The 18,890-nt window shown below is 43.6% G+C and overlaps 1 protein-coding gene across 1 annotated transcript in view; it reads right to left on the bottom strand.

Moving 5' to 3' along the window:
• TMEM164 (transmembrane protein 164) overlaps positions 1-18,890 on the bottom strand; it is a 238,763-nt gene that overhangs the window by 20,676 nt on the left and 199,197 nt on the right. Inside the window, 1 exon segment of the mRNA XM_006167715.3 lies at positions 12,451-12,529. Coding sequence (XP_006167777.1) covers positions 12,451-12,529 — 79 coding nt within the window.

Genomic DNA, 18,890 nt, shown 5'->3' with positions numbered 1-18,890 from the left:
TAAGAAATTTGGTTTATTATTGTTGATGAGGATGTGTATAGTATTCTCAACTGGGCTGGGTTGAGGTGTACATCATGCTGGGAAAACTCTTTACAATTGAAATAATCTATAGCAATTAAATGTATAAATAATCAGTAAAAATAATAAATAAAAAATAAATGAATAAATTTTTAAAAAAGAAAATATGAAGGTACTCCCCAAAAAAAATTAGGGTGGAAAATATTTGACTTCATGTTTTGCTCCCACAAAGGACTCCTGATTCCTAATTATTTCCTCCTCAGCAAAAGAACAAATGGGCTTCAGCAACTCACCTACCCTTCCTCCTACACAGGGCTCAGTCCTTGTCTACTTTTCAAATTCCTCAGCACCTCTCTCACCCAGCAATCCCTCAAGAACACCAGGATTTACCAGAGCTCCTTATCCTTTTCTCAGCCCTGCCTGACCTGTGAAGTGGAACAAGAAAGCCTATGAAAGAGAAGAATTTTCCTAGCACACTAACGCCAGTTGGACAAGAAGGGCAGTGGGCTTGTCTGTATGGAAACCGGGGTGCCACCTGGACCATGGGATCAGTATTATCTTGGGGCCAGTTTTCTAGCTCTCACTGGCCCAAATGTTTTTGCTTTAAGTGGCCCTAGAAACTAGCACATAGGCTCTATCCCAATACTCAGCCTCCAGGAGATAAGCTAAAAGTCCATTCAAGAGAGAAATGACTTGCCTGGATCTAACAACACTGGGGTTCTTAAACCACGGTTTCTTAAAATGTCCCAAAAGGACACTTGAATTACCTGTACTTCAAAAAGGCTGGCTTACTCCATGGTTACGAGTGTAAGGAGGCCACTGTGCCCCAATCCTGAAACTAGTGCTCCCTCTAGTGATACCAAAGGGGATTTACCAGCAGCATTGAGCCAGGGTGAGGCAGGAGCTTGCTGCCTACCTGGCACCCTGGAGAGACCCACAGATTCCCTTCTCAGAAGGTTTGAAATGAATAAGACAAGACGAAGGACTGCAAAGGAGGCCAGCGCTATTAAGGCAGTTATGAAAATACGTTTAAGTGTTACCATCTTACATAATAGTAAGATGTAGCAGCAGGTCTGCTAACTGCCATAATTTCAAAGCAGTGATGAGAATGAACAGTGTTCTAGGTCGGCTGCAACTACTGTAATGTGATAGGAAGCCATCTGTGATTGTGACTGACAACAAAGTCACAGAGCGTGGCTAATGCCACTGGTGCTAGCTGCCTGCATTCACGTATAATATTTCTGTCAGAGATTAGTGAAAATAAATACACAGTTTTTCTACCCATTTGAGCTAATGGACCCTTAAATCCTACCTGTGGACTCCAGGTTATGAACTCTTGCCTAAATAAAAACAAGCAGTCCAGCCCAGTGGTGCAGCAGTAAGGCATTGCTAAAGCGAAGCTAGATCCATATGGAAGATCACAGATTCAGTTCCTTGGCTGTCCTTTGCACATGGGGTGTGTGTGCACCCTCAATCCTGACTGGCTGGGAGGGGTATGTGGTGAGATCCTGTGTTCTCTCTCAAATATGAAAGGAAAAAAGGCGCACACAACCAGCCAACCAAAAAACACCACGAGGGTGAAGTAAGGATAGTGCTCACCAAGCCACAGTGAGCAGCCCACTTCCACTAGAACCTTCAGAAACCTGATACCACCAATGACAAATCCTTTAGCACCTGCCACCTCCTTCCAGGATGTCCCTTTCACCTCCTCCCCTACTGTGACCTGGCTCTGCCCTGAGGATGCTGTTTCTCTGTTCACTGCTCCAAGTGGAGCCTGTTCCTTCTTATCCGTCTATTCCCATAGCCAGCTTTTTTGGGAGGAAAGGGAGCTGAGGATACTTCTAGCCCACCATTATTGTTTCTAGATGTGTACTCATCTCCCTTTCTCTTTCTTTCCAGATTTGGTCCCTCCTTTTTGTCACTGTCACCCATTGCCTTCTAGGTCACTCACTTACCTAATTCATCCCTGTAAACCCTGTGTCACTGGCTTTACAGTCTTTTTTTGTTTTTCCTTAACGATATGCCTTTTCCTGCCAGTTTTCAACATCCATGTGGGCTTCCCTTCCTACATTAACTTTGTGACCTCCTGAACTTTCTTAATTCTACAAATCTGTTCCACCTCACTACCCACAACATGCCTTCTGTAATCACTGGAAACCACCTTGCCTCAGCTGGGATCACCTGATCACAACCTCCCATTGTTTCTGCTATCACATCCTCTTTCCTACCTTGCACTTGGGAGACTTCCTTGTTACTGCTGACCCTCTGGCTCCTCTGACCTCCCTTCATGGGATTCTCTTGTTCCCCAGCTCACTCCTAGCCTCCCTTCCACAACAGATAGGACCCTGTGACCTTTAATTCAGGCATTAGCACCCTCAACTCCCTGGTAGGAAGAAGGGAGTCTTCATTCTCCCCTCCCCATACTTCTACTTACCCCCTTACCAGATCATTCCCCAAAGGGTGACTTGAGAAAAGTAAGTGCCTAAGAAACTGCTCAGACCATCTTTTATTCGATTGGTAGGCAGAGACATGGTATGTTGGCAAACAGAAATCATCCTAAAATAGGAAAGCCACATTTATAGCACCAACTAGGCAGCAGGCACTATTATAAATGTTTTACATACATTAAGTCATTGAATGCACATTATGACCTTGTGAGGAAGTACTGCTAAGATCCTTATTTTACAAAGGAAATAAACGCTAATTAATGTAAAACATAAATAAATTTAAAGAGAAAAAAAATTTTTAAAAAGGAAATAAGTGGAGCCTGTTCCTTCTTATCCGTCTATTCCCATAGCCAGCTTTTTTGGGAGGAAAGGGAGCTGAGGATACTTCTAGCCCACCATTATTGTTTCTAGATGTGTACTCATCTCCCTTTCTCTTTCTTTCCAGATTTGGTCCCTCCTTTTTGTCACTGTCACCCATTGCCTTCTAGGTCACTCACTTACCTAATTCATCCCTGTAAACCCTGTGTCACTGGCTTTACAGTCTTTTTTTGTTTTTCCTTAACGATATGCCTTTTCCTGCCAGTTTTCAACATCCATGTGGGCTTCCCTTCCTACATTAACTTTGTGACCTCCTGAACTTTCTTAATTCTACAAATCTGTTCCACCTCACTACCCACAACATGCCTTCTGTAATCACTGGAAACCACCTTGCCTCAGCTGGGATCACCTGATCACAACCTCCCATTGTTTCTGCTATCACATCCTCTTTCCTACCTTGCACTTGGGAGACTTCCTTGTTACTGCTGACCCTCTGGCTCCTCTGACCTCCCTTCATGGGATTCTCTTGTTCCCCAGCTCACTCCTAGCCTCCCTTCCACAACAGATAGGACCCTGTGACCTTTAATTCAGGCATTAGCACCCTCAACTCCCTGGTAGGAAGAAGGGAGTCTTCATTCTCCCCTCCCCATACTTCTACTTACCCCCTTACCAGATCATTCCCCAAAGGGTGACTTGAGAAAAGTAAGTGCCTAAGAAACTGCTCAGACCATCTTTTATTCGATTGGTAGGCAGAGACATGGTATGTTGGCAAACAGAAATCATCCTAAAATAGGAAAGCCACATTTATAGCACCAACTAGGCAGCAGGCACTATTATAAATGTTTTACATACATTAAGTCATTGAATGCACATTATGACCTTGTGAGGAAGTACTGCTAAGATCCTTATTTTACAAAGGAAATAAACGCTAATTAATGTAAAACATAAATAAATTTAAAGAGAAAAAAAATTTTTAAAAAGGAAATAAACGCACAGAGAAGTTAAGGAATTCGGTCAAAGTCAAATAGCTAGTAAGGAAAGGAACCAGGTTTTAAAACTAGGTAGTCTAGTTTTGCTGGGTAGCAGGCAACTCTATCTTGTACATCTCAGCACAACTGTGTTAGGGCAGCCAGGCCTGTTCCCTTCCTCTACTCTACCTTGGCGATGCCTCAAGGAGGGTAGGAAATAAGGTGGCACCTGCACTGCACATTTGGCTCCCTAAGATGCTGCACGTACAGAGCAGACGGCTCACCGAAGTTTCCAAACAAATGCTCCAACCTCCAGCTCAGCCTGCCAGAGAAACCCTGCATGGGAGGCACTGGGGACCTGCTCAGGCAATAAGAAAGTGCTACTCTGTTTCCCATTCTGTTAATTCCTCCCTGGGTGACCTGCCCTCAAGTCAGAAACCTGAATGCAGGAAAGCATGTGGCAGGATCACTGAAATTGTCACTGAAACTGTCCCAAACCTGGAACATCCCTTGCTTTCTAAATGTTTGATAATACAGCCCTGACTTACAAAACCCAACGCTGGAAAGAAGACCCCTCAAGCCTGATGCTCTGCTCTTCCACTCAGGCTGCTGAGCCCCAAAGGGGGTGACTATACAGACCAGTGCTAGAAAAATGTATGGATTCCGATTTCAAGAGAGTCACTGTGCCAGTCACCAACCTTCTAGAGCAATACTGTCCCACACAGTAGACACCAACCACACATGGCTATTTAGATTTCAACTCAAATGAATGAAACTTAAAATCAAATCAGAAATGCAGTTTCTTAGTTCTGCTAGCCACATTTCAACTACTCAAGAACCACATATATAGCTAGTGGCTACCATACTGGACAGAGTCGATACAGGATATTTCCAGCATCACAGAGAATTCTATGGAACAGCACTGAAAGAGTCTCTCTCAACTGATCTTCTCCTCTTTCCCACAGCACTGATTCCTCTTGTCATTAACCTTCTCAATCTACCACCAAACCCCTTTCATTCTCAGCACTTGTCATCACCTTATAATTCATCCACACCCTTTTCCCCTAGTACTTTTCAATGTTCCCTCTCATTACTGGCCTGCATCTTAGCATCTGAACTTGCCCAGCCCTGGGGCAGAGAAGAAAGGAAGAGAAAGGGGATAAAGGGATAAGGAAGTGGGAAGAGAAGGGGGGGAAGAAGAGGAGAGGGGAAGTGAAGAAACCTCTTCCCTTGGCTCTGCAGGACGTTTTACCACTCCCTCTTTATGCACTTAGCCTCTCTGACCTTCCCATTTCCACTTCTCCAAAGGCTGATTTTACTCCACCTCTAAGATCTCACAAGGTTCAGTTAGTATGCCTTTGGTGAAAACGCCTACTGCCTTAGCCCCCAGGACAACCAGCCTCTCCTTCTACTGCTTCTATTGCCTCTCCTATTGCTTTGACTATTCCTGACAATTCCTTACACTCACCTTACTGCATCTACTATTTGCTGCTTGGTGTTTCCCAAGGCTTTCTAAATCCTGTATCTCCTTTCCTCACTCCCAGTTACCATGGACTATTTTTCATCCACACCAGTGCTTAAATCAGCTACTTCTACATCAATGATACCCAAGTGAGCCTCTTGCTCAGACTTCCCCCAACAGCTATAGAATATTCTAGGTTATTGCCTCCTGGACAACTCAACCTGAATAACCTAAAAGTACCTCAAGAACTCAAGACAAATCCTATTTCTCCCTGCTATAGTATGAAAGTTTGTGTCTCCCCAAAATTCACGTTGAAATGTCATTGTCAATATGAAGGTATTAAGAAGTGAGGCCTTTAGAAGGTGACTAGGTCATCAGAGTGGAACGCTCATAAATGGAATTAATGCTCTTATGTTTTAAAAGACCCACGGGAGCTTGTTTGTCCCATTCACATGTGAGGGCACAGTCAGAAGGCACCATCTATGAGGAATGGACCCTCATTAGACACTGAATCTGCTGGCACCTTGATAATGGACTTCCCAGAAATGTGAACAATAAGTCTCTGTTGTTTATAAACTACCTAGTTTATAGTACTTTTGTTAGAGTAAAAGCTGAATGAATAAGTTACTGTCTAAAATATGCTCTTCTTTCTATGTCCCCCTCTCTGTTAAAGGCACTCTCTTTCCCACCCAGTCATCTGGGCCAAACTCCTGAGGTCTCCTCGACTTCACCCATTACCTCACTCCCATAGCAACTTAATGATAATAATCTATCAATTTAATCAATGTTTGCTATTAATAAAGTAATGAATTAAAATAAAAATAAACATCCAATCTTAATCGTGTATTATCTCCTAAAAACATGAGAGGTTGGGGTCGACATGTGGTGTGGAGGTTAAGGTGCTAGATCTCACTTGACTGACAGTGTGGTTTGAATCTCAGACCTGGCAGCTTGAAAATCACACGAAGTGCATGTGTGTGTGTGCCCAAAACCCTAAGAGGAGATGGTGAGAAGGGAATACAGTGTGGACATCACCCCGGGGGGAGGGTGATTCCTCACTTTCCCTCTCTCTCTTTCTCTCTGGCAAGTGCATGTGCCCTATAGCTAAATAAATAAATAAATAAATAAATAAATGAATAAAAAGAATTTAACTGCAAAAAAATTAAAAGGATGTGCCTACTGCCACCTAGTGGCACAAGTCAATGAAACACTTAGATGAGGCAATGTTCCACTCAAGGCACAGAAGTACAGAGATGCACAAGGCACATTTAAGAAAAATGTATCCTCGGAGCCTCACTTCCAAGATGACAAAGAAAAGGAGGAACAAGGGCTATGCTAAAAAGGGAAGAAGGAATGCACTTGTTAAAAAATGCTAGAGGAACGAGTGGATTCAGTGAAGGCAGAAGGATGGTTCTCAGATTCTAGCAAGGGTGACTGGGCAGTACCTCTTGACAAGAGCCACAGAATGAGCAGCAGGGCTGATGAGAAGATAAGAAGTTCAGCATATACAGGCTGTGCTTGGGGGTGCCTGGGACATTTAGGTGGCAATGTTGAATAAAGAGACTATCTGAAAGTGATTCTTCTAAACCTGTGTTGTAGATAGCAGTGTAGTGACCATTACTATACAGGCTGGAGGTTGAAGCAGGACACATGCAAGACCACACCAAAGTAACCAAGTGAGCCCAGAACAGAACTCTGGGGAAATCAATACCTCAGAGACCAAAAGAAAAGAACATCGTTAAAGAGGTAGGCAAGCCCGAAGAAAGAAGGACTTAGGAAGCCTTGAATGCAAAGCATTACAAAATGCGTTATTGATAACACCCAATGTGGTAAAGTTTAATGAAGGTAAAGACTGAGATAGGTCAGATAGATTTGGTAAGTTTGGGGCCAGCAGATGGCATAGTGGTTGCGTCACTGGACTCCCACATGGTCAACTGTGGTTCAAGTCCCAGATCTGTTGTCTTGAAAATCACACCAGGCATGTATCCCAGTAGGAGAATGGAGAAGGAAGGGACTACGGCATGTTCATCCCCCCTAGGGGGTGATTTCTCAGTTTCCCTCTCACTGTTTTCGTCTCTCTCCCTCTCAGGTAAGTACGTGCGCCTTAAGGCAAAAACTTCTTTAAAAATTTTGGTCAGATGGGCATTGCTGGCAAGCTTTGGCAATGTTATTTCTGAGAAGAGCCTAGCAGGGGCAGAGTGTCAAGCTGTGTTCTGAGAAATGAAAGGCAATCAAGAAGATGGCTCACTAATTGCAGACACGAGTATCTCCCACAGTTATGCAATATTCCTGAGGTGATTTCAGATCAACATTTCGAGTATCTCTCACAGTTATGCAGTATTCCGGAGGTGATTTCAGGTGAAAAACAGATCAACATTTCGTTTGTAATGGTTATGTTATTTGAAGTGTGTTAAGGTAGATAACCGGTAAATTAAAGCCATCATTTCACAGATATAATGAGGTTTCTCTTAAAAATGTATTTTAGTAAAAACAAATCAATACATTTGGGACATACATTACAAACTAATATAGATGGTTACATGGAAAAGGCAAGAATTAACATGGCCCCAAAAACTAAAGTTTAGGAAGGACTATTTGAACTATTGCTTTGTTTTCCCCTAGAAGACACATGTGCTCACCAGGAAGAAAAATAAAGAAGAAGACATCACCCAGTGGGGTATGGGCATGTTATGATTCGTTTTCCTCCACTTCTATCTCTCATCAGGATCTGAGCATGCACACACATATGCCTAATATGATTTTCAAGCTACCAGGGCTGAGATTCGAACTGCAGTCAGTCATGTGGAATCTGGCTTCCTATTCACTGTGTTTAACTGCTGTGCTATGAGGCCAGCCCTGGGCTATTATTTAAGATGTTTAGCTATGAGAAGGAAACGAAAGACAGAGTTGTATGTGGTTAAAACACAGGATTTTAGAATGGCAGGCTGGAGGACTGGAGGAAGGGGATTTGGTATAACTGAACCCCAGGAAGGATACCCCTCACTCCCTCCCAAGACATGTTCTATCATAAATTTTTAAAAAAATAGAAAAAAATTAAAAGAAGCCCAAATCTTAAGAAGTTGGGTGTGAGGTGAGTGGTTTTCACCGCATGTCTCTCAGGATTTTGGCTAAAGTTGTAATGGAAAGGCTGAGAGGCAGGGCCCAATGATATCTGGGAACATGCGAAAAGTGGCCAAGGGGTTAGGTGATGGTAGTGACCAGAAAAAAGACCTAGAAATATTAGTGATGGAGAAAGTTTCTTCACAGAAGGTAGTGATGAAATGATGATCTGGAAGAGATGGTCAGCAATGTGGGACAGGACAGAAAGAGCAGCCTCCATGACAGGGTGCTTCAGGTAAGAGGCCCAGAGAACTTTGTGTTCTGGGAAGAACAGCTGGTGGGTGGAGCTTCGTTGAGAAATAGAATTCCTTCATCAATTTGATTCAATCATTCTACATTGTATGTATATATCATAGTATCACTGTGTACCATGTATATACACATAACAATTACAATTTGTCAATATCCAATAAAAAATTAAGGGGCAGGAGGTGATACAGTGGTAATGCAACCAGACCCACATGGGAAAATTCCTGGGTTCACATCCTAGGACTTTTCTGAGCCTGCTGGGCATAGATGCACATGCCTGAAATCTGGACCACTTGAGACTAGGGGTAGATCACAGTGTGATGACCTTTTGGGGACTGCCTATCTCTCTGTTTCTGTCATTCACTTTCATGGAATGCATGACTAATTACTTATAAAAAATAAAGATAGAAACAAATGAAAATAAAGCAGTATGAGGGATTTTCAAAAATTTCATGGAAAATATGAACGATCAAAAAACAATGTATGGCTATCTTTTGAAGCAAAATAAACTTGTATTTGAATTCCACTTCCAATGAACTTTTTTTTGTAAGAGAGATATTTTTGTTATAGGGGCGTGTGCACTCACTGGAGAGACAGAGAGACAGAAAGTGAGAAATCACTCCCCCAGGGGGAATGGCCATGTAGCAATCCCTTCTCTTCCATTCTCTTCCTGGGATTTTGAGCATGCACACACAGATGCCCGGTGTGAGTTTTAAGCCTTCAGGTCTGGGACTCAAACCATGGTCGAAATGTTGACCAGTCAAACAACGTAACCATTACATCATCTACTGGTCCCTTCCATAAACTTTTTGAAGATCCCTCATATTGTTCCAGAGGGCTGAAGTCAAAGACTTGGGAGGAATGAAAACAGGAAAAAAAAAGAGCCAGGTTGGTGGAAGAAAAGAGAGAGGTCATGTGTACTATGCCAGTATCAATGAGGGAGGGATGTGGCCTCCACTAAGCACCAGCCACCCCCATCCCTAAACCACAGGAAGAGGCACAATGTACCTAAACAGGCACTGATCTTTCAGGAAAACAGGGAGGTAACTAAAGGACAGCTACCTTGCTCTAAGCCATCCATATGAAAAATGATAAAAAGACTTCTAGGGAGCAGAAACCTCAAACCTCAGCTGTCTCTGTTTATAAGGAAATAATCTTCCCACTGCTCACTCCAGATTTATTCTCCCTCTGTAAAGCCTAGGTCCACAGCTGAGACCAAAGGTGAAATCAGCCTTAAGAAGAAAGTCATATTTTTTTCTCAGTGCTCATCATTGTCCTCAAGTGAACAGCAGATGGTAGCAAAGAGCTGAAATGGGAGATGAGCCCCCAAAGTAGCTCAAAGCTGGAAGATGAAAGGGCCCACCAAGACTGGAGGAAGGCAACAGTGGATGCTTTCACTCAGGACCTAGAGCCAAAGGTCAAGTCAGTGAGATCCCTGCTCTTGTACTGCAAGCTAAGCCCTCACTGAACTAGGGTGGCAAGAGCTTATTAGTCGTAACAGGGCTGTCATCTTTTCCTACAGTCCTACAGTCTCTCAGCTTACTGCTTAGGGAACTGAACTCCCAACAAGATCTACTTGAATAACATATGATTATCTTCCCAGAAATGATGAAAAAGCAGTGATGGTGAACTATACTTTGGAAATCACATCCTGCTCCCACTATATCCTCCATAGCACGTGTCATGTGTATTACAACTACCTGTCTTCCCCACCAAACAGGAACTGCTCACGGAAAGATGGCAGCTTTCTCTTCTGGTTTGTCTCCGATTCCATAGTACAAATTCTTGGCACATAATAGGTGTTCAACAAATACATGTTGAGTGAATAACTGATTGGGGCAGGAGGCAGAGTGCTTGGGAGACAGATATCTGTTCCTTAGGGCAGCCTGGTGTAGGCAAGGGAGTCCCAGTTTGGGAAGGAATCTAGGCTGGGTTTTGAATCCCAGGTGTGTTACTTCAGGCTAATGTTTTTGAGCCTAGATTTTTCTCCTCTGTAGAAGGATTCTTCAACAGGCTATTTGTGATGGGAAAATACAGAAAACACACCTACCACAGTATCTTGCATATAGTAAACAATAAAAAGTACTCTCTGATACTTAATGTCCTTATAATTCCTGTTGTTATTATTACAATTTCTTCTTTGGGCCATGTGCCAGAGAAGAGGGGGAAAGAACCATTAAGAGTAGGAAGTAAACTGGAATTAGGACTCGGAATTTCTATTTCCTCAGTTCAGTTCCCCTAATCAGCATAGCAATATACCCAACGGCAGGTCACAGTGGAATCGGCCACCTCTAGAGGGGTTGGCTTCTCAGATTGTTCTTTTAGAAGGGTGTCTACTTGGTAATTGTCATGTCAGACCAATCGAGCCCAGCAACCTAGCAGATTTTTATGGTAATCTCAGAGAATGAATAGGTTTAAATAACAGCCATGTGTATTTGGCCAGAGCTTTCATCACACACTCCAGAGACTGGAAACACTGAGGTAGGGCCTGAAGCCCTGGGACAGCCACCTGCTTGGCTCTGTTCAGAACGAGTATATCTCTGATACTAGAATAGTACTAGGAGACTGTTTTCTGTGCACAGGGACAGACCTGAGAAATGGCACAAGTCTCCTGGTCCCTGGAGCTTTGGAGTTGCCATAAAGATCAGTGAAAAAGACCGTGTGAGACCTCAAGTGGCTGCATGAGTAAAAGCAGCTTCAAAGAATATGTAGACAAATCAGAATCCTAACTGATAGAAATCATGGCACAAGAAACTAATCTCTCGACTGTAAGCAGACTTCATGGAGAACAACAGTGCCCATTCTCCAATATGTTTCTGGGTTGACCAGTCCCTGAAGTTATCTCCGGCCAGAAGGGCTTAAGATGTGTCCAAATGCCTGAGTTAGAGGATCCAAACAGAAGCCAAGAAGTAGCCCAACAGAACTTTCAGAACACGTACCAGTGGGCTCAAGGGCCCAAGCCATTTATAGTGCAAAAGAAATGAAATCTTCACTCCCTGTGGTGAAGTAGAAAGGGGATGATCTCCCAGAAAATCCCAGCAACCAGATAGAGAAGCTGGTGGCTAAGACTGAGAGAGAACATCTTCTAGCTCTAGGGTCTTTCAGGCAATGAAGAACAGAGAAGGAGTGGCTCTCTCTCTCTCTCTCTCACACACACACACACACAAAGTCCAGAAGGCATAGGAACTCCCTTTCCCTTTGGTCTCCTGCACGACAAAGGGAAGGTATCATTTAGGGGTTATTGTGAGGTCCCAAATAGATCAGTATCCTTTGTAGGCTGTCTCTACCAGGTTGGTGGCTGTCCTTCTTGACCTTATGAAGGTTCTCAATGGTTTAGTTTACAGGCGAGATGCTACTCTTTCACCTACCTTCCTCCTCCCTCAATTCCATAACCCCCAAGTTCCTGAACTTTTTGCCTTTTTCAGGATATTCTTTGGTTCTGAGAGGACAGATACAATGAATAAGAGCATAAGGTCCTTTGCTTGATGGAACTAAGAGGTTTGTTTCTGCCCTCTACCTAGTCCTGGACACTGAGACAAAGTAAGGCACAAGTACAAGAAAGTGACAGAGTATGGGAGTTCCTGAGCAAAACCAGTGCCACCACCAAGAGTCCAAGGGCGTAGGCTCTGTGACAGGCAGTCAGGGGCACTGTGCTCACCTACAGAGAATGGGTCTGAAAAGCACCCAGACTCTTTGCAGGCCCCATCATGCCCATTTCCCCATGGACTGGTGTGTACAAGAATCTTACTAAAGAAACCTAAGCAAGCAGCAGCTCAAGATCCTGGGACACCCACAAGGCTGTGACTCCCCAAAATAGAAGGGAGAGACCAAATGTGATATGGTACAGGGCTGTGGTCTGTGGCCTTACCTCCTTTCCAAAGCAAGTAGATGGGTACCACGTAGAGCATAACATGCTGGATGTAGTAAATCTCCAACTCAAACGGGAGCTGTGAGGACAGAGGAGAGAGACATTTCAGAGCAGGAAGCAGCCATCTCAAGAGATCTTGAACTTGAACACCCTTGCTCAGCAGAACCCACATTTTAACAACCCTATGCATTTTACCCATTTATCTCCCTTCACAATTGGAGAAAAAAGAACAATGAACACATTTCTGACTCAGATCAGAATCTCACAAGGTGTTATTTTGCAAAGATAGCATTTGAAGAATGATCCAACAAAAAAATTTGGTTAGGGCCAGTCCCGTGGCCTAGTGGTTAAGAGAGCCAGATCTTACATGGCTGACCGACCACAGTTAGAATCCTGGTCCCAGCACACTAGGCATGTGTGTGTACGTATGCACATATCTACAGAATGGAAAAATGGATGAGGGATTACAGCCCTGTTAGGAGGTGCTTTTCCCTCTCTCTATTTCTTTTTCCTCTCTCTATTTCTCTCTGGCAAGCATGTGTGCCCTATGGCAATAAAAAAAAAATATGCATGTCTGATTAGGAATTTAAGAAATAGGGCCCAGACAGTTGCACAATGGGAAAACATGGCATTCTGCCAGGCTGATCCACATGGGAAGGTTTCCAGTTTGTATCTGGAAACCTTCCTGAGTACACAAAGCACACCTATGCCTAAGATCTGGGACTATTTGAGGCTGGAATGGGAGTGCACTGTTAAGATCCTGTTGGGGATCTGCTCCTTCTCTCTGTTTCTCTCATTCATAGAAAAAAGAAATACACTTCTAAAAAGCAATTTAAGACATGTTAAATACATAAACCAGTTCATGGCCTGGTGGTTAAAGCAGCTGAATCCCACAAGGTCAGTCATGCAGTTCAAGTCTGGAGTCACCAGCTTGAGAAACATGGGAACTTACAGGTGGCTTGGTGGTTAAGGGTGCTGGATTCCCACATGGCCGACCATGGTTTGAATCCCAGACCTGGCAGCTTGCTTTCTCACTCCCCCCACCCACTCTGTCCTCCTCTGGTCAAATTAAAATAAACAAATAAAGTTAAATAAAATAATTCTTAATAATATAAAGAACATTTTGGGCACATGTACATGTGTGTCCAAAATCCCAAAAGGAGGGAGAGATGGAGAAGGGATTGCAGCATGACCATTCCCCGTGGGGGTGGGGGTGGGGGTGCTCTCTCTCTCTCTCTCTCTTCCCGGTAAGCACAGACAGCCTCTGGCAAATTTTTTAAAAAAGAAAAAAAGAAATGTTAAATACAATATATGCCCTTGGAGATTCACCAGCATATTATTGATACACGTGGGCTCTTTACAAAGTTCCTAGAATGTATGTATTATGAACATTCTGTGCATAGATGTAATTTATTTTTTGCACTAAAATAAAGCTATATTTTAATTTCTTTTTTCCAGAAACTTTTTTTCTATTTAATTATTTTTTAATTGCTAGAGGGCACACATGGTTATCTGAGAGAGAGAAAAAACTCTCCCTGCCCCATAGATTGTGGTCACACTGCAATCTTTTTTCCTCCATTTCTTCATCCTGTAAGGATATGGGGCACGTGCCCAGCACATTTTTCAAGCCGCCAGGCTGGTTCTTCCCAGATAGTCAACTATCTGGGAATCGGCTTTCTATGCAGAGCACTGAGTCACTGCAATATAAGACAAGTCACTCTTTCACAAACTTTTTGAAGCCCCATTACGTTAAAGACTTGAATGGTTCCTAGAGACAAGAAACCTACTTTTGTTATACAGTATTTCCTAAACTTACTTAGGAAGTGACTCTTTTTTTTTTTTTTTTCTTAGAGAGATTTTTGCTATAGGGCTCATGGGCTGCCAGAGAGATAAACAGAAAGTGAAAAATCACCCCCTGGGGGAATGGCCACACCACAATCATTCTCCTTCATTCTTCTCTAGGGATTTGGGCATGCATGCACACATGCCTAGCATGAGTTTTAAGCTGTCAGGTCTGGGACTTGAACCACAGTTGACTACATGGAAGTTCAGCAATATAACCATTATGCTATCTGCTGGTTCCGTGAGTGACTGTGTGTGTGTGTGTGTACACACACAAATATATATATATATATATAACACTGAGAATTCTTCAGAATGTTTTAAAGAAGCACAACCCTTATGTCACTTCCTCCTAATTTTGAGTAGATGGGACTATTTAGGAATGTTTCTCATTTGACATGAAGAACAGTGGAGTAAAATTTATTACCTGTTTTCCAGATTGGGAGAAAAAAAAAATTACTGCTAGGCCTCCTGGTAAGGTCTAGATCCAAGAATAAAGAATTTCCTTTCGGACATTTGGGGGTCAGTCAAAGGTTAGTCTTACTTTTGAGTGAAGACCAAGCAGCTGGGCCAACTCTGCAGAGCTTGCCAATAACTCCTTCTCCCCATCCAACACGTCTGTTTACTCAGTACCATTTCCCATCTCTCTCAAAATGGAAGCTCTGGATTACCAAAGCAGAGCATGCTTTCAGCCTGGCACTGGACCCTGCTGCAGAGCTTGGCAGTGAACAGAGACTACAAACCACTGGGAGGCTAACTCGATTCCGAGGAAAAAGGAACTTGGGCAACTGGCAAGAAGCCTAGCCTCCGGGGCTTACACAACCCCCAACAAATGCACACACACACACACACACACACACACACACACAAGGGAATCCCAAGGAGACAAGGACACCCAGGGGAGGGGTCAGCTGCCTCCCTGTTCTCTACAGGGCAAGCACATGGCCAAGGCCATGTGCCAACGAAAAGAAGCGGTACAAGCCTCCCCAGACACAGGAGCCCAAGCCTGTCTTGTGCCAAGGGCTGAAACCAAAACATGGCGAAACTCCCAGAAAGGGAGCTCGTACGGGAGAACTATGGACCCTGGCTTGACACAGACACTGGCTCTGGCTCTTGAAAATAAAAATCTACATAGAAGGAAAATTTCCCAGGAACTCAGAAGATGCTGAACTATTTTTTTTTTGGGGGGGGAGAGGTTTTTGCTATAGGGCGCGTGTGCTCACCAGAAAGGCAGAGACAGAGAGACAAAAAGCGACAAATCACCCTCCAGGGGCGGGGGGAGGGGGGAATGGTCATGCCGCAATCCCTTCTCTTCCATTCTCTTCTCGGGATCTTGGGCAAGCACGCACACGCGCCCGACGTGAGTTTAAGCCACCGGGTCCAGGACTCGAATTGCAGTCGACTACGTGGGAGTCCAGCGATGTAGCCATTACGCTAACTGTTGGTCCTGATGCTCAACTATTACTTTGTGCTCACAGAGGGAAATGGGAAAACCCATGCTGGAGCAGCTGGAAAAGGTCATGGGATCTGATACTGGGCATCGCCAGCATGAGGAAGCTATGGAGGTAAGAGAGGCCCACACAGAACTTCCACAGTAATGGCATCTGGCATCACTCTGCTATGCTTTTCAAATGTTTTCTCATTTATCATTTACTCAGTCTCTCAAAAAACCCATAAATTGAGTGGGTAAAATATCCGAGGAGTGTGTCCTCAAAAAGTTCATGGCAAATGTGTAACATGAAAAAATTAAGTATAGATTTTAACATTTTTTGCACAAAAATAAACTTCTATCTATCAATATTTTTTGATAAAGAATTCATGGGCTTGTTAGATAAATAGAGGAAAAGGAGAAAGCACATCCCCACCCACCATCCCACACACAATGGAGCATGATAAGGCTGCAATCCCATCTCCTTTATTTCTCCCATCTTTCTGGATTTTGGGCATGCATGCACACAGGCCTGGTTTGAATCCTCTGGGTCTAGGCCTTGAACGGCACAGCCAACCATGTGGAATTTAGCTACCTTAACCACAGAGCCAGCCTTAAACTCATAATTTTATTTTTGTTTAATTTTTTCTTTTTCTAGAGAGATTTTTGCTACAGGGTGCATGCACTTGCTAGAAAGACAGAGAGAGACAGAGAGAAACAAAGTGAGAAATCACCGCCCAGGTGTGATGGCAACGCTGCAATCCCTTCTCCTCCATTCTTCTCTCGGGATCTTGGGCAAGCATGCACACACACCCAACATGAGTTTAAGCCACTGGGTCCGGGACTCGAACCACAGTCAACTACATGGGAGTCTAGTGACATAGCCATTACGTTAATTGCTGGTTCCCTAATTTTGTTTTTTTGACAAACTTTGTGAATTTCCTTCATATCCTCATTTGACAGATGAGGAAACTCAGGTCATGCATAAAGCAGGCAAGGAGGGAAAAGTCCCAAGAATGCTCAGCTCTCTGGCTGTAATCAGAATGTTCAGGTACCTAAAGGACTTGTCCTCTCCTTAAAATGGGCCTGGGAAACAGTCGAGAGCAGCCACTGTTTCCAGCTGTGTCCTCAAGTAGGAATTCTGCCAATCTCTCATCTCCAGGGGCTGGCTTCCACTTGGACTCACAATGCTCACCTGTCTCTTCCTTCCTGCCAGCCCTACTTAAGCCCTGTGCTTGTTAGCTAGGACTCTGGAATTTTTCAAATCTGTGTCCTACATTTTTTCTGCTGTTCTATAGTCTTGGGGCCTTGGGCAAGTTGTTTAACCACCTCAGCTTTGTCTTCTGTAAAATCAAATTATGCTGTTATAAAACTGTTTCATGATTTAAAAAAAGAATAAATTATAGGGGCCAGCAGATGGCATAGCAGATACATTGCTGGACTCCCATATGGCCAACAACAGTTCAAGTCCCAGACCTGGTGGCTTGAAAACCACACCAGGTGCATGTGAGTACATGCCCAATATCCTCTGAGGAGAATGGAGGAGAAGGGATTGCTGCCTGGCCATCCCTCCTAGAGGGTGAGTTCTCACTTGCCTTCTCACCTCTCCATCTCTGTCGCTGTCTCTGTCTCTCTCTGTCCAGTGAGCACACATGCCCTAAAGCAAAATTTTTAAATCTCTAAAAAAATATTAAATATAATAAAATAAGATTGCAAAAAGTTTAAGGACAGGGTCAGCCCCATTGGTGAGAGTGCCGAATCCTAACCACTAGACCACCAGGGACAGTAACCCCATTGGTGAGAGGTTAAGGGAGCCAGATCCCACGTGACCAAACATGGTTCAACTCCCAGCTCTGGTGGCTTGAAAAACATGCTGGGCATGTGTGTATGTGGGCGCCAAATCCTGATGGGATGGAGAAATGGAGAAGGGATTGTGATGTGACCACACCGCACTGGGGGATGCTTTCTCCTTCTCCCTCTGTCTATATTCCTCTATCTCTAGTGAGCATGCATACGCTCTGGAAATTAAAAAAGTTTATGGACAAACGAAATTAAAGCATGGGTTTATTACAGTGCAACTAAACTATAGTTTTCTCATAGTATGTATTTTCCAGGAATTTTTTAAAAGACCTTGTATATGGTACTTATTAAGTGCTAGGAAATAGTATAAGTAGTTTGTAAACTACTATTGGGTTGTCAGAAAAGTCATGATGTATTTTTCTGTTTTTTTCTATGTAAAATTGCATTGTGACTTTTCCGACAACCCAATATATTTCAAACTACTACTCATAACAACCATACTATTCCAATTATCTCCATTTTATAGATGACAAATGGGCACAGAGAGAGTAGATAATTTACTCAAGGGCACACAGCTTATTCACTGATGGACCCAGGATTCAAATCCAGTCTGGCTCTAGAATTTACAGCCTCAGCCAGCTCACTATGCTACACCCTGCTCCACTCTACCACAAAAGCCTGACACACAGGACACACTCTGTGGGAGAAGGGGTTGTTATGATGATGGGTTGTGGTCATAGTGGTCTTGGCAGCAGGAGCAGCACCAAGACTAACATGTTCTCACTTGTCCCTCCCCATGGAGACCTTCCTGTTCAAGTGATCTTCCTTTTCTAGCCTACTCTGTCTGCGTAACCCCAGTCCCACATCAGTGGCCAAGCCTGCCCTGTGACACAAGCCTCTTCACTGCTAAGCTTCTTGTCCCCAGTCCTCTACATCTCTGCAGCCACCTCAGCCAAAGAGCTAAGTCAAGGTGGCCAAGAGATTGCCCCCATCAGTAGTTTCCTTGCTTTGAGGGCTGCCCTCCCCCCCACTCTGAGAGTTCTTTAAGTCAGGGGCCATAGAGCATGTTACACTTGGTGCAGGTGCCACTGGCAACCAGGGCCACGCAGAAGAAAATGGACAAAGACAAAAGAGGAAATGTGAGAAAGAGGGAGAGAAGGAAGGAGATGATGAGAAGGGGGCAAAGTAAGAAATATACTAGAGGCAAGAAGAAGGTAGTAGAATAGGAGCTGAGAACCTATCACTTGTCATTTACTAGCAATTGTATTTAGTAAGTACTTACATATGCACTAGGTACTGTGTCCAATACCCTTCACCCTTCATGTGTTATTTCACTACTAAAATATTTCATTTATTTTATTATTTATTT

The sequence above is a fragment of the Tupaia chinensis genome, unplaced genomic scaffold, assembly GCF_000334495.1.
Source record: "Tupaia chinensis unplaced genomic scaffold, TupChi_1.0 Scaffold144991_2, whole genome shotgun sequence".
In the NCBI taxonomy this organism is placed as follows: domain Eukaryota; kingdom Metazoa; phylum Chordata; class Mammalia; order Scandentia; family Tupaiidae; genus Tupaia; species Tupaia belangeri.
Note: the sequence above shows the minus strand (reverse complement) of the source record. Positions and strands in the feature narration are given on the sequence as shown.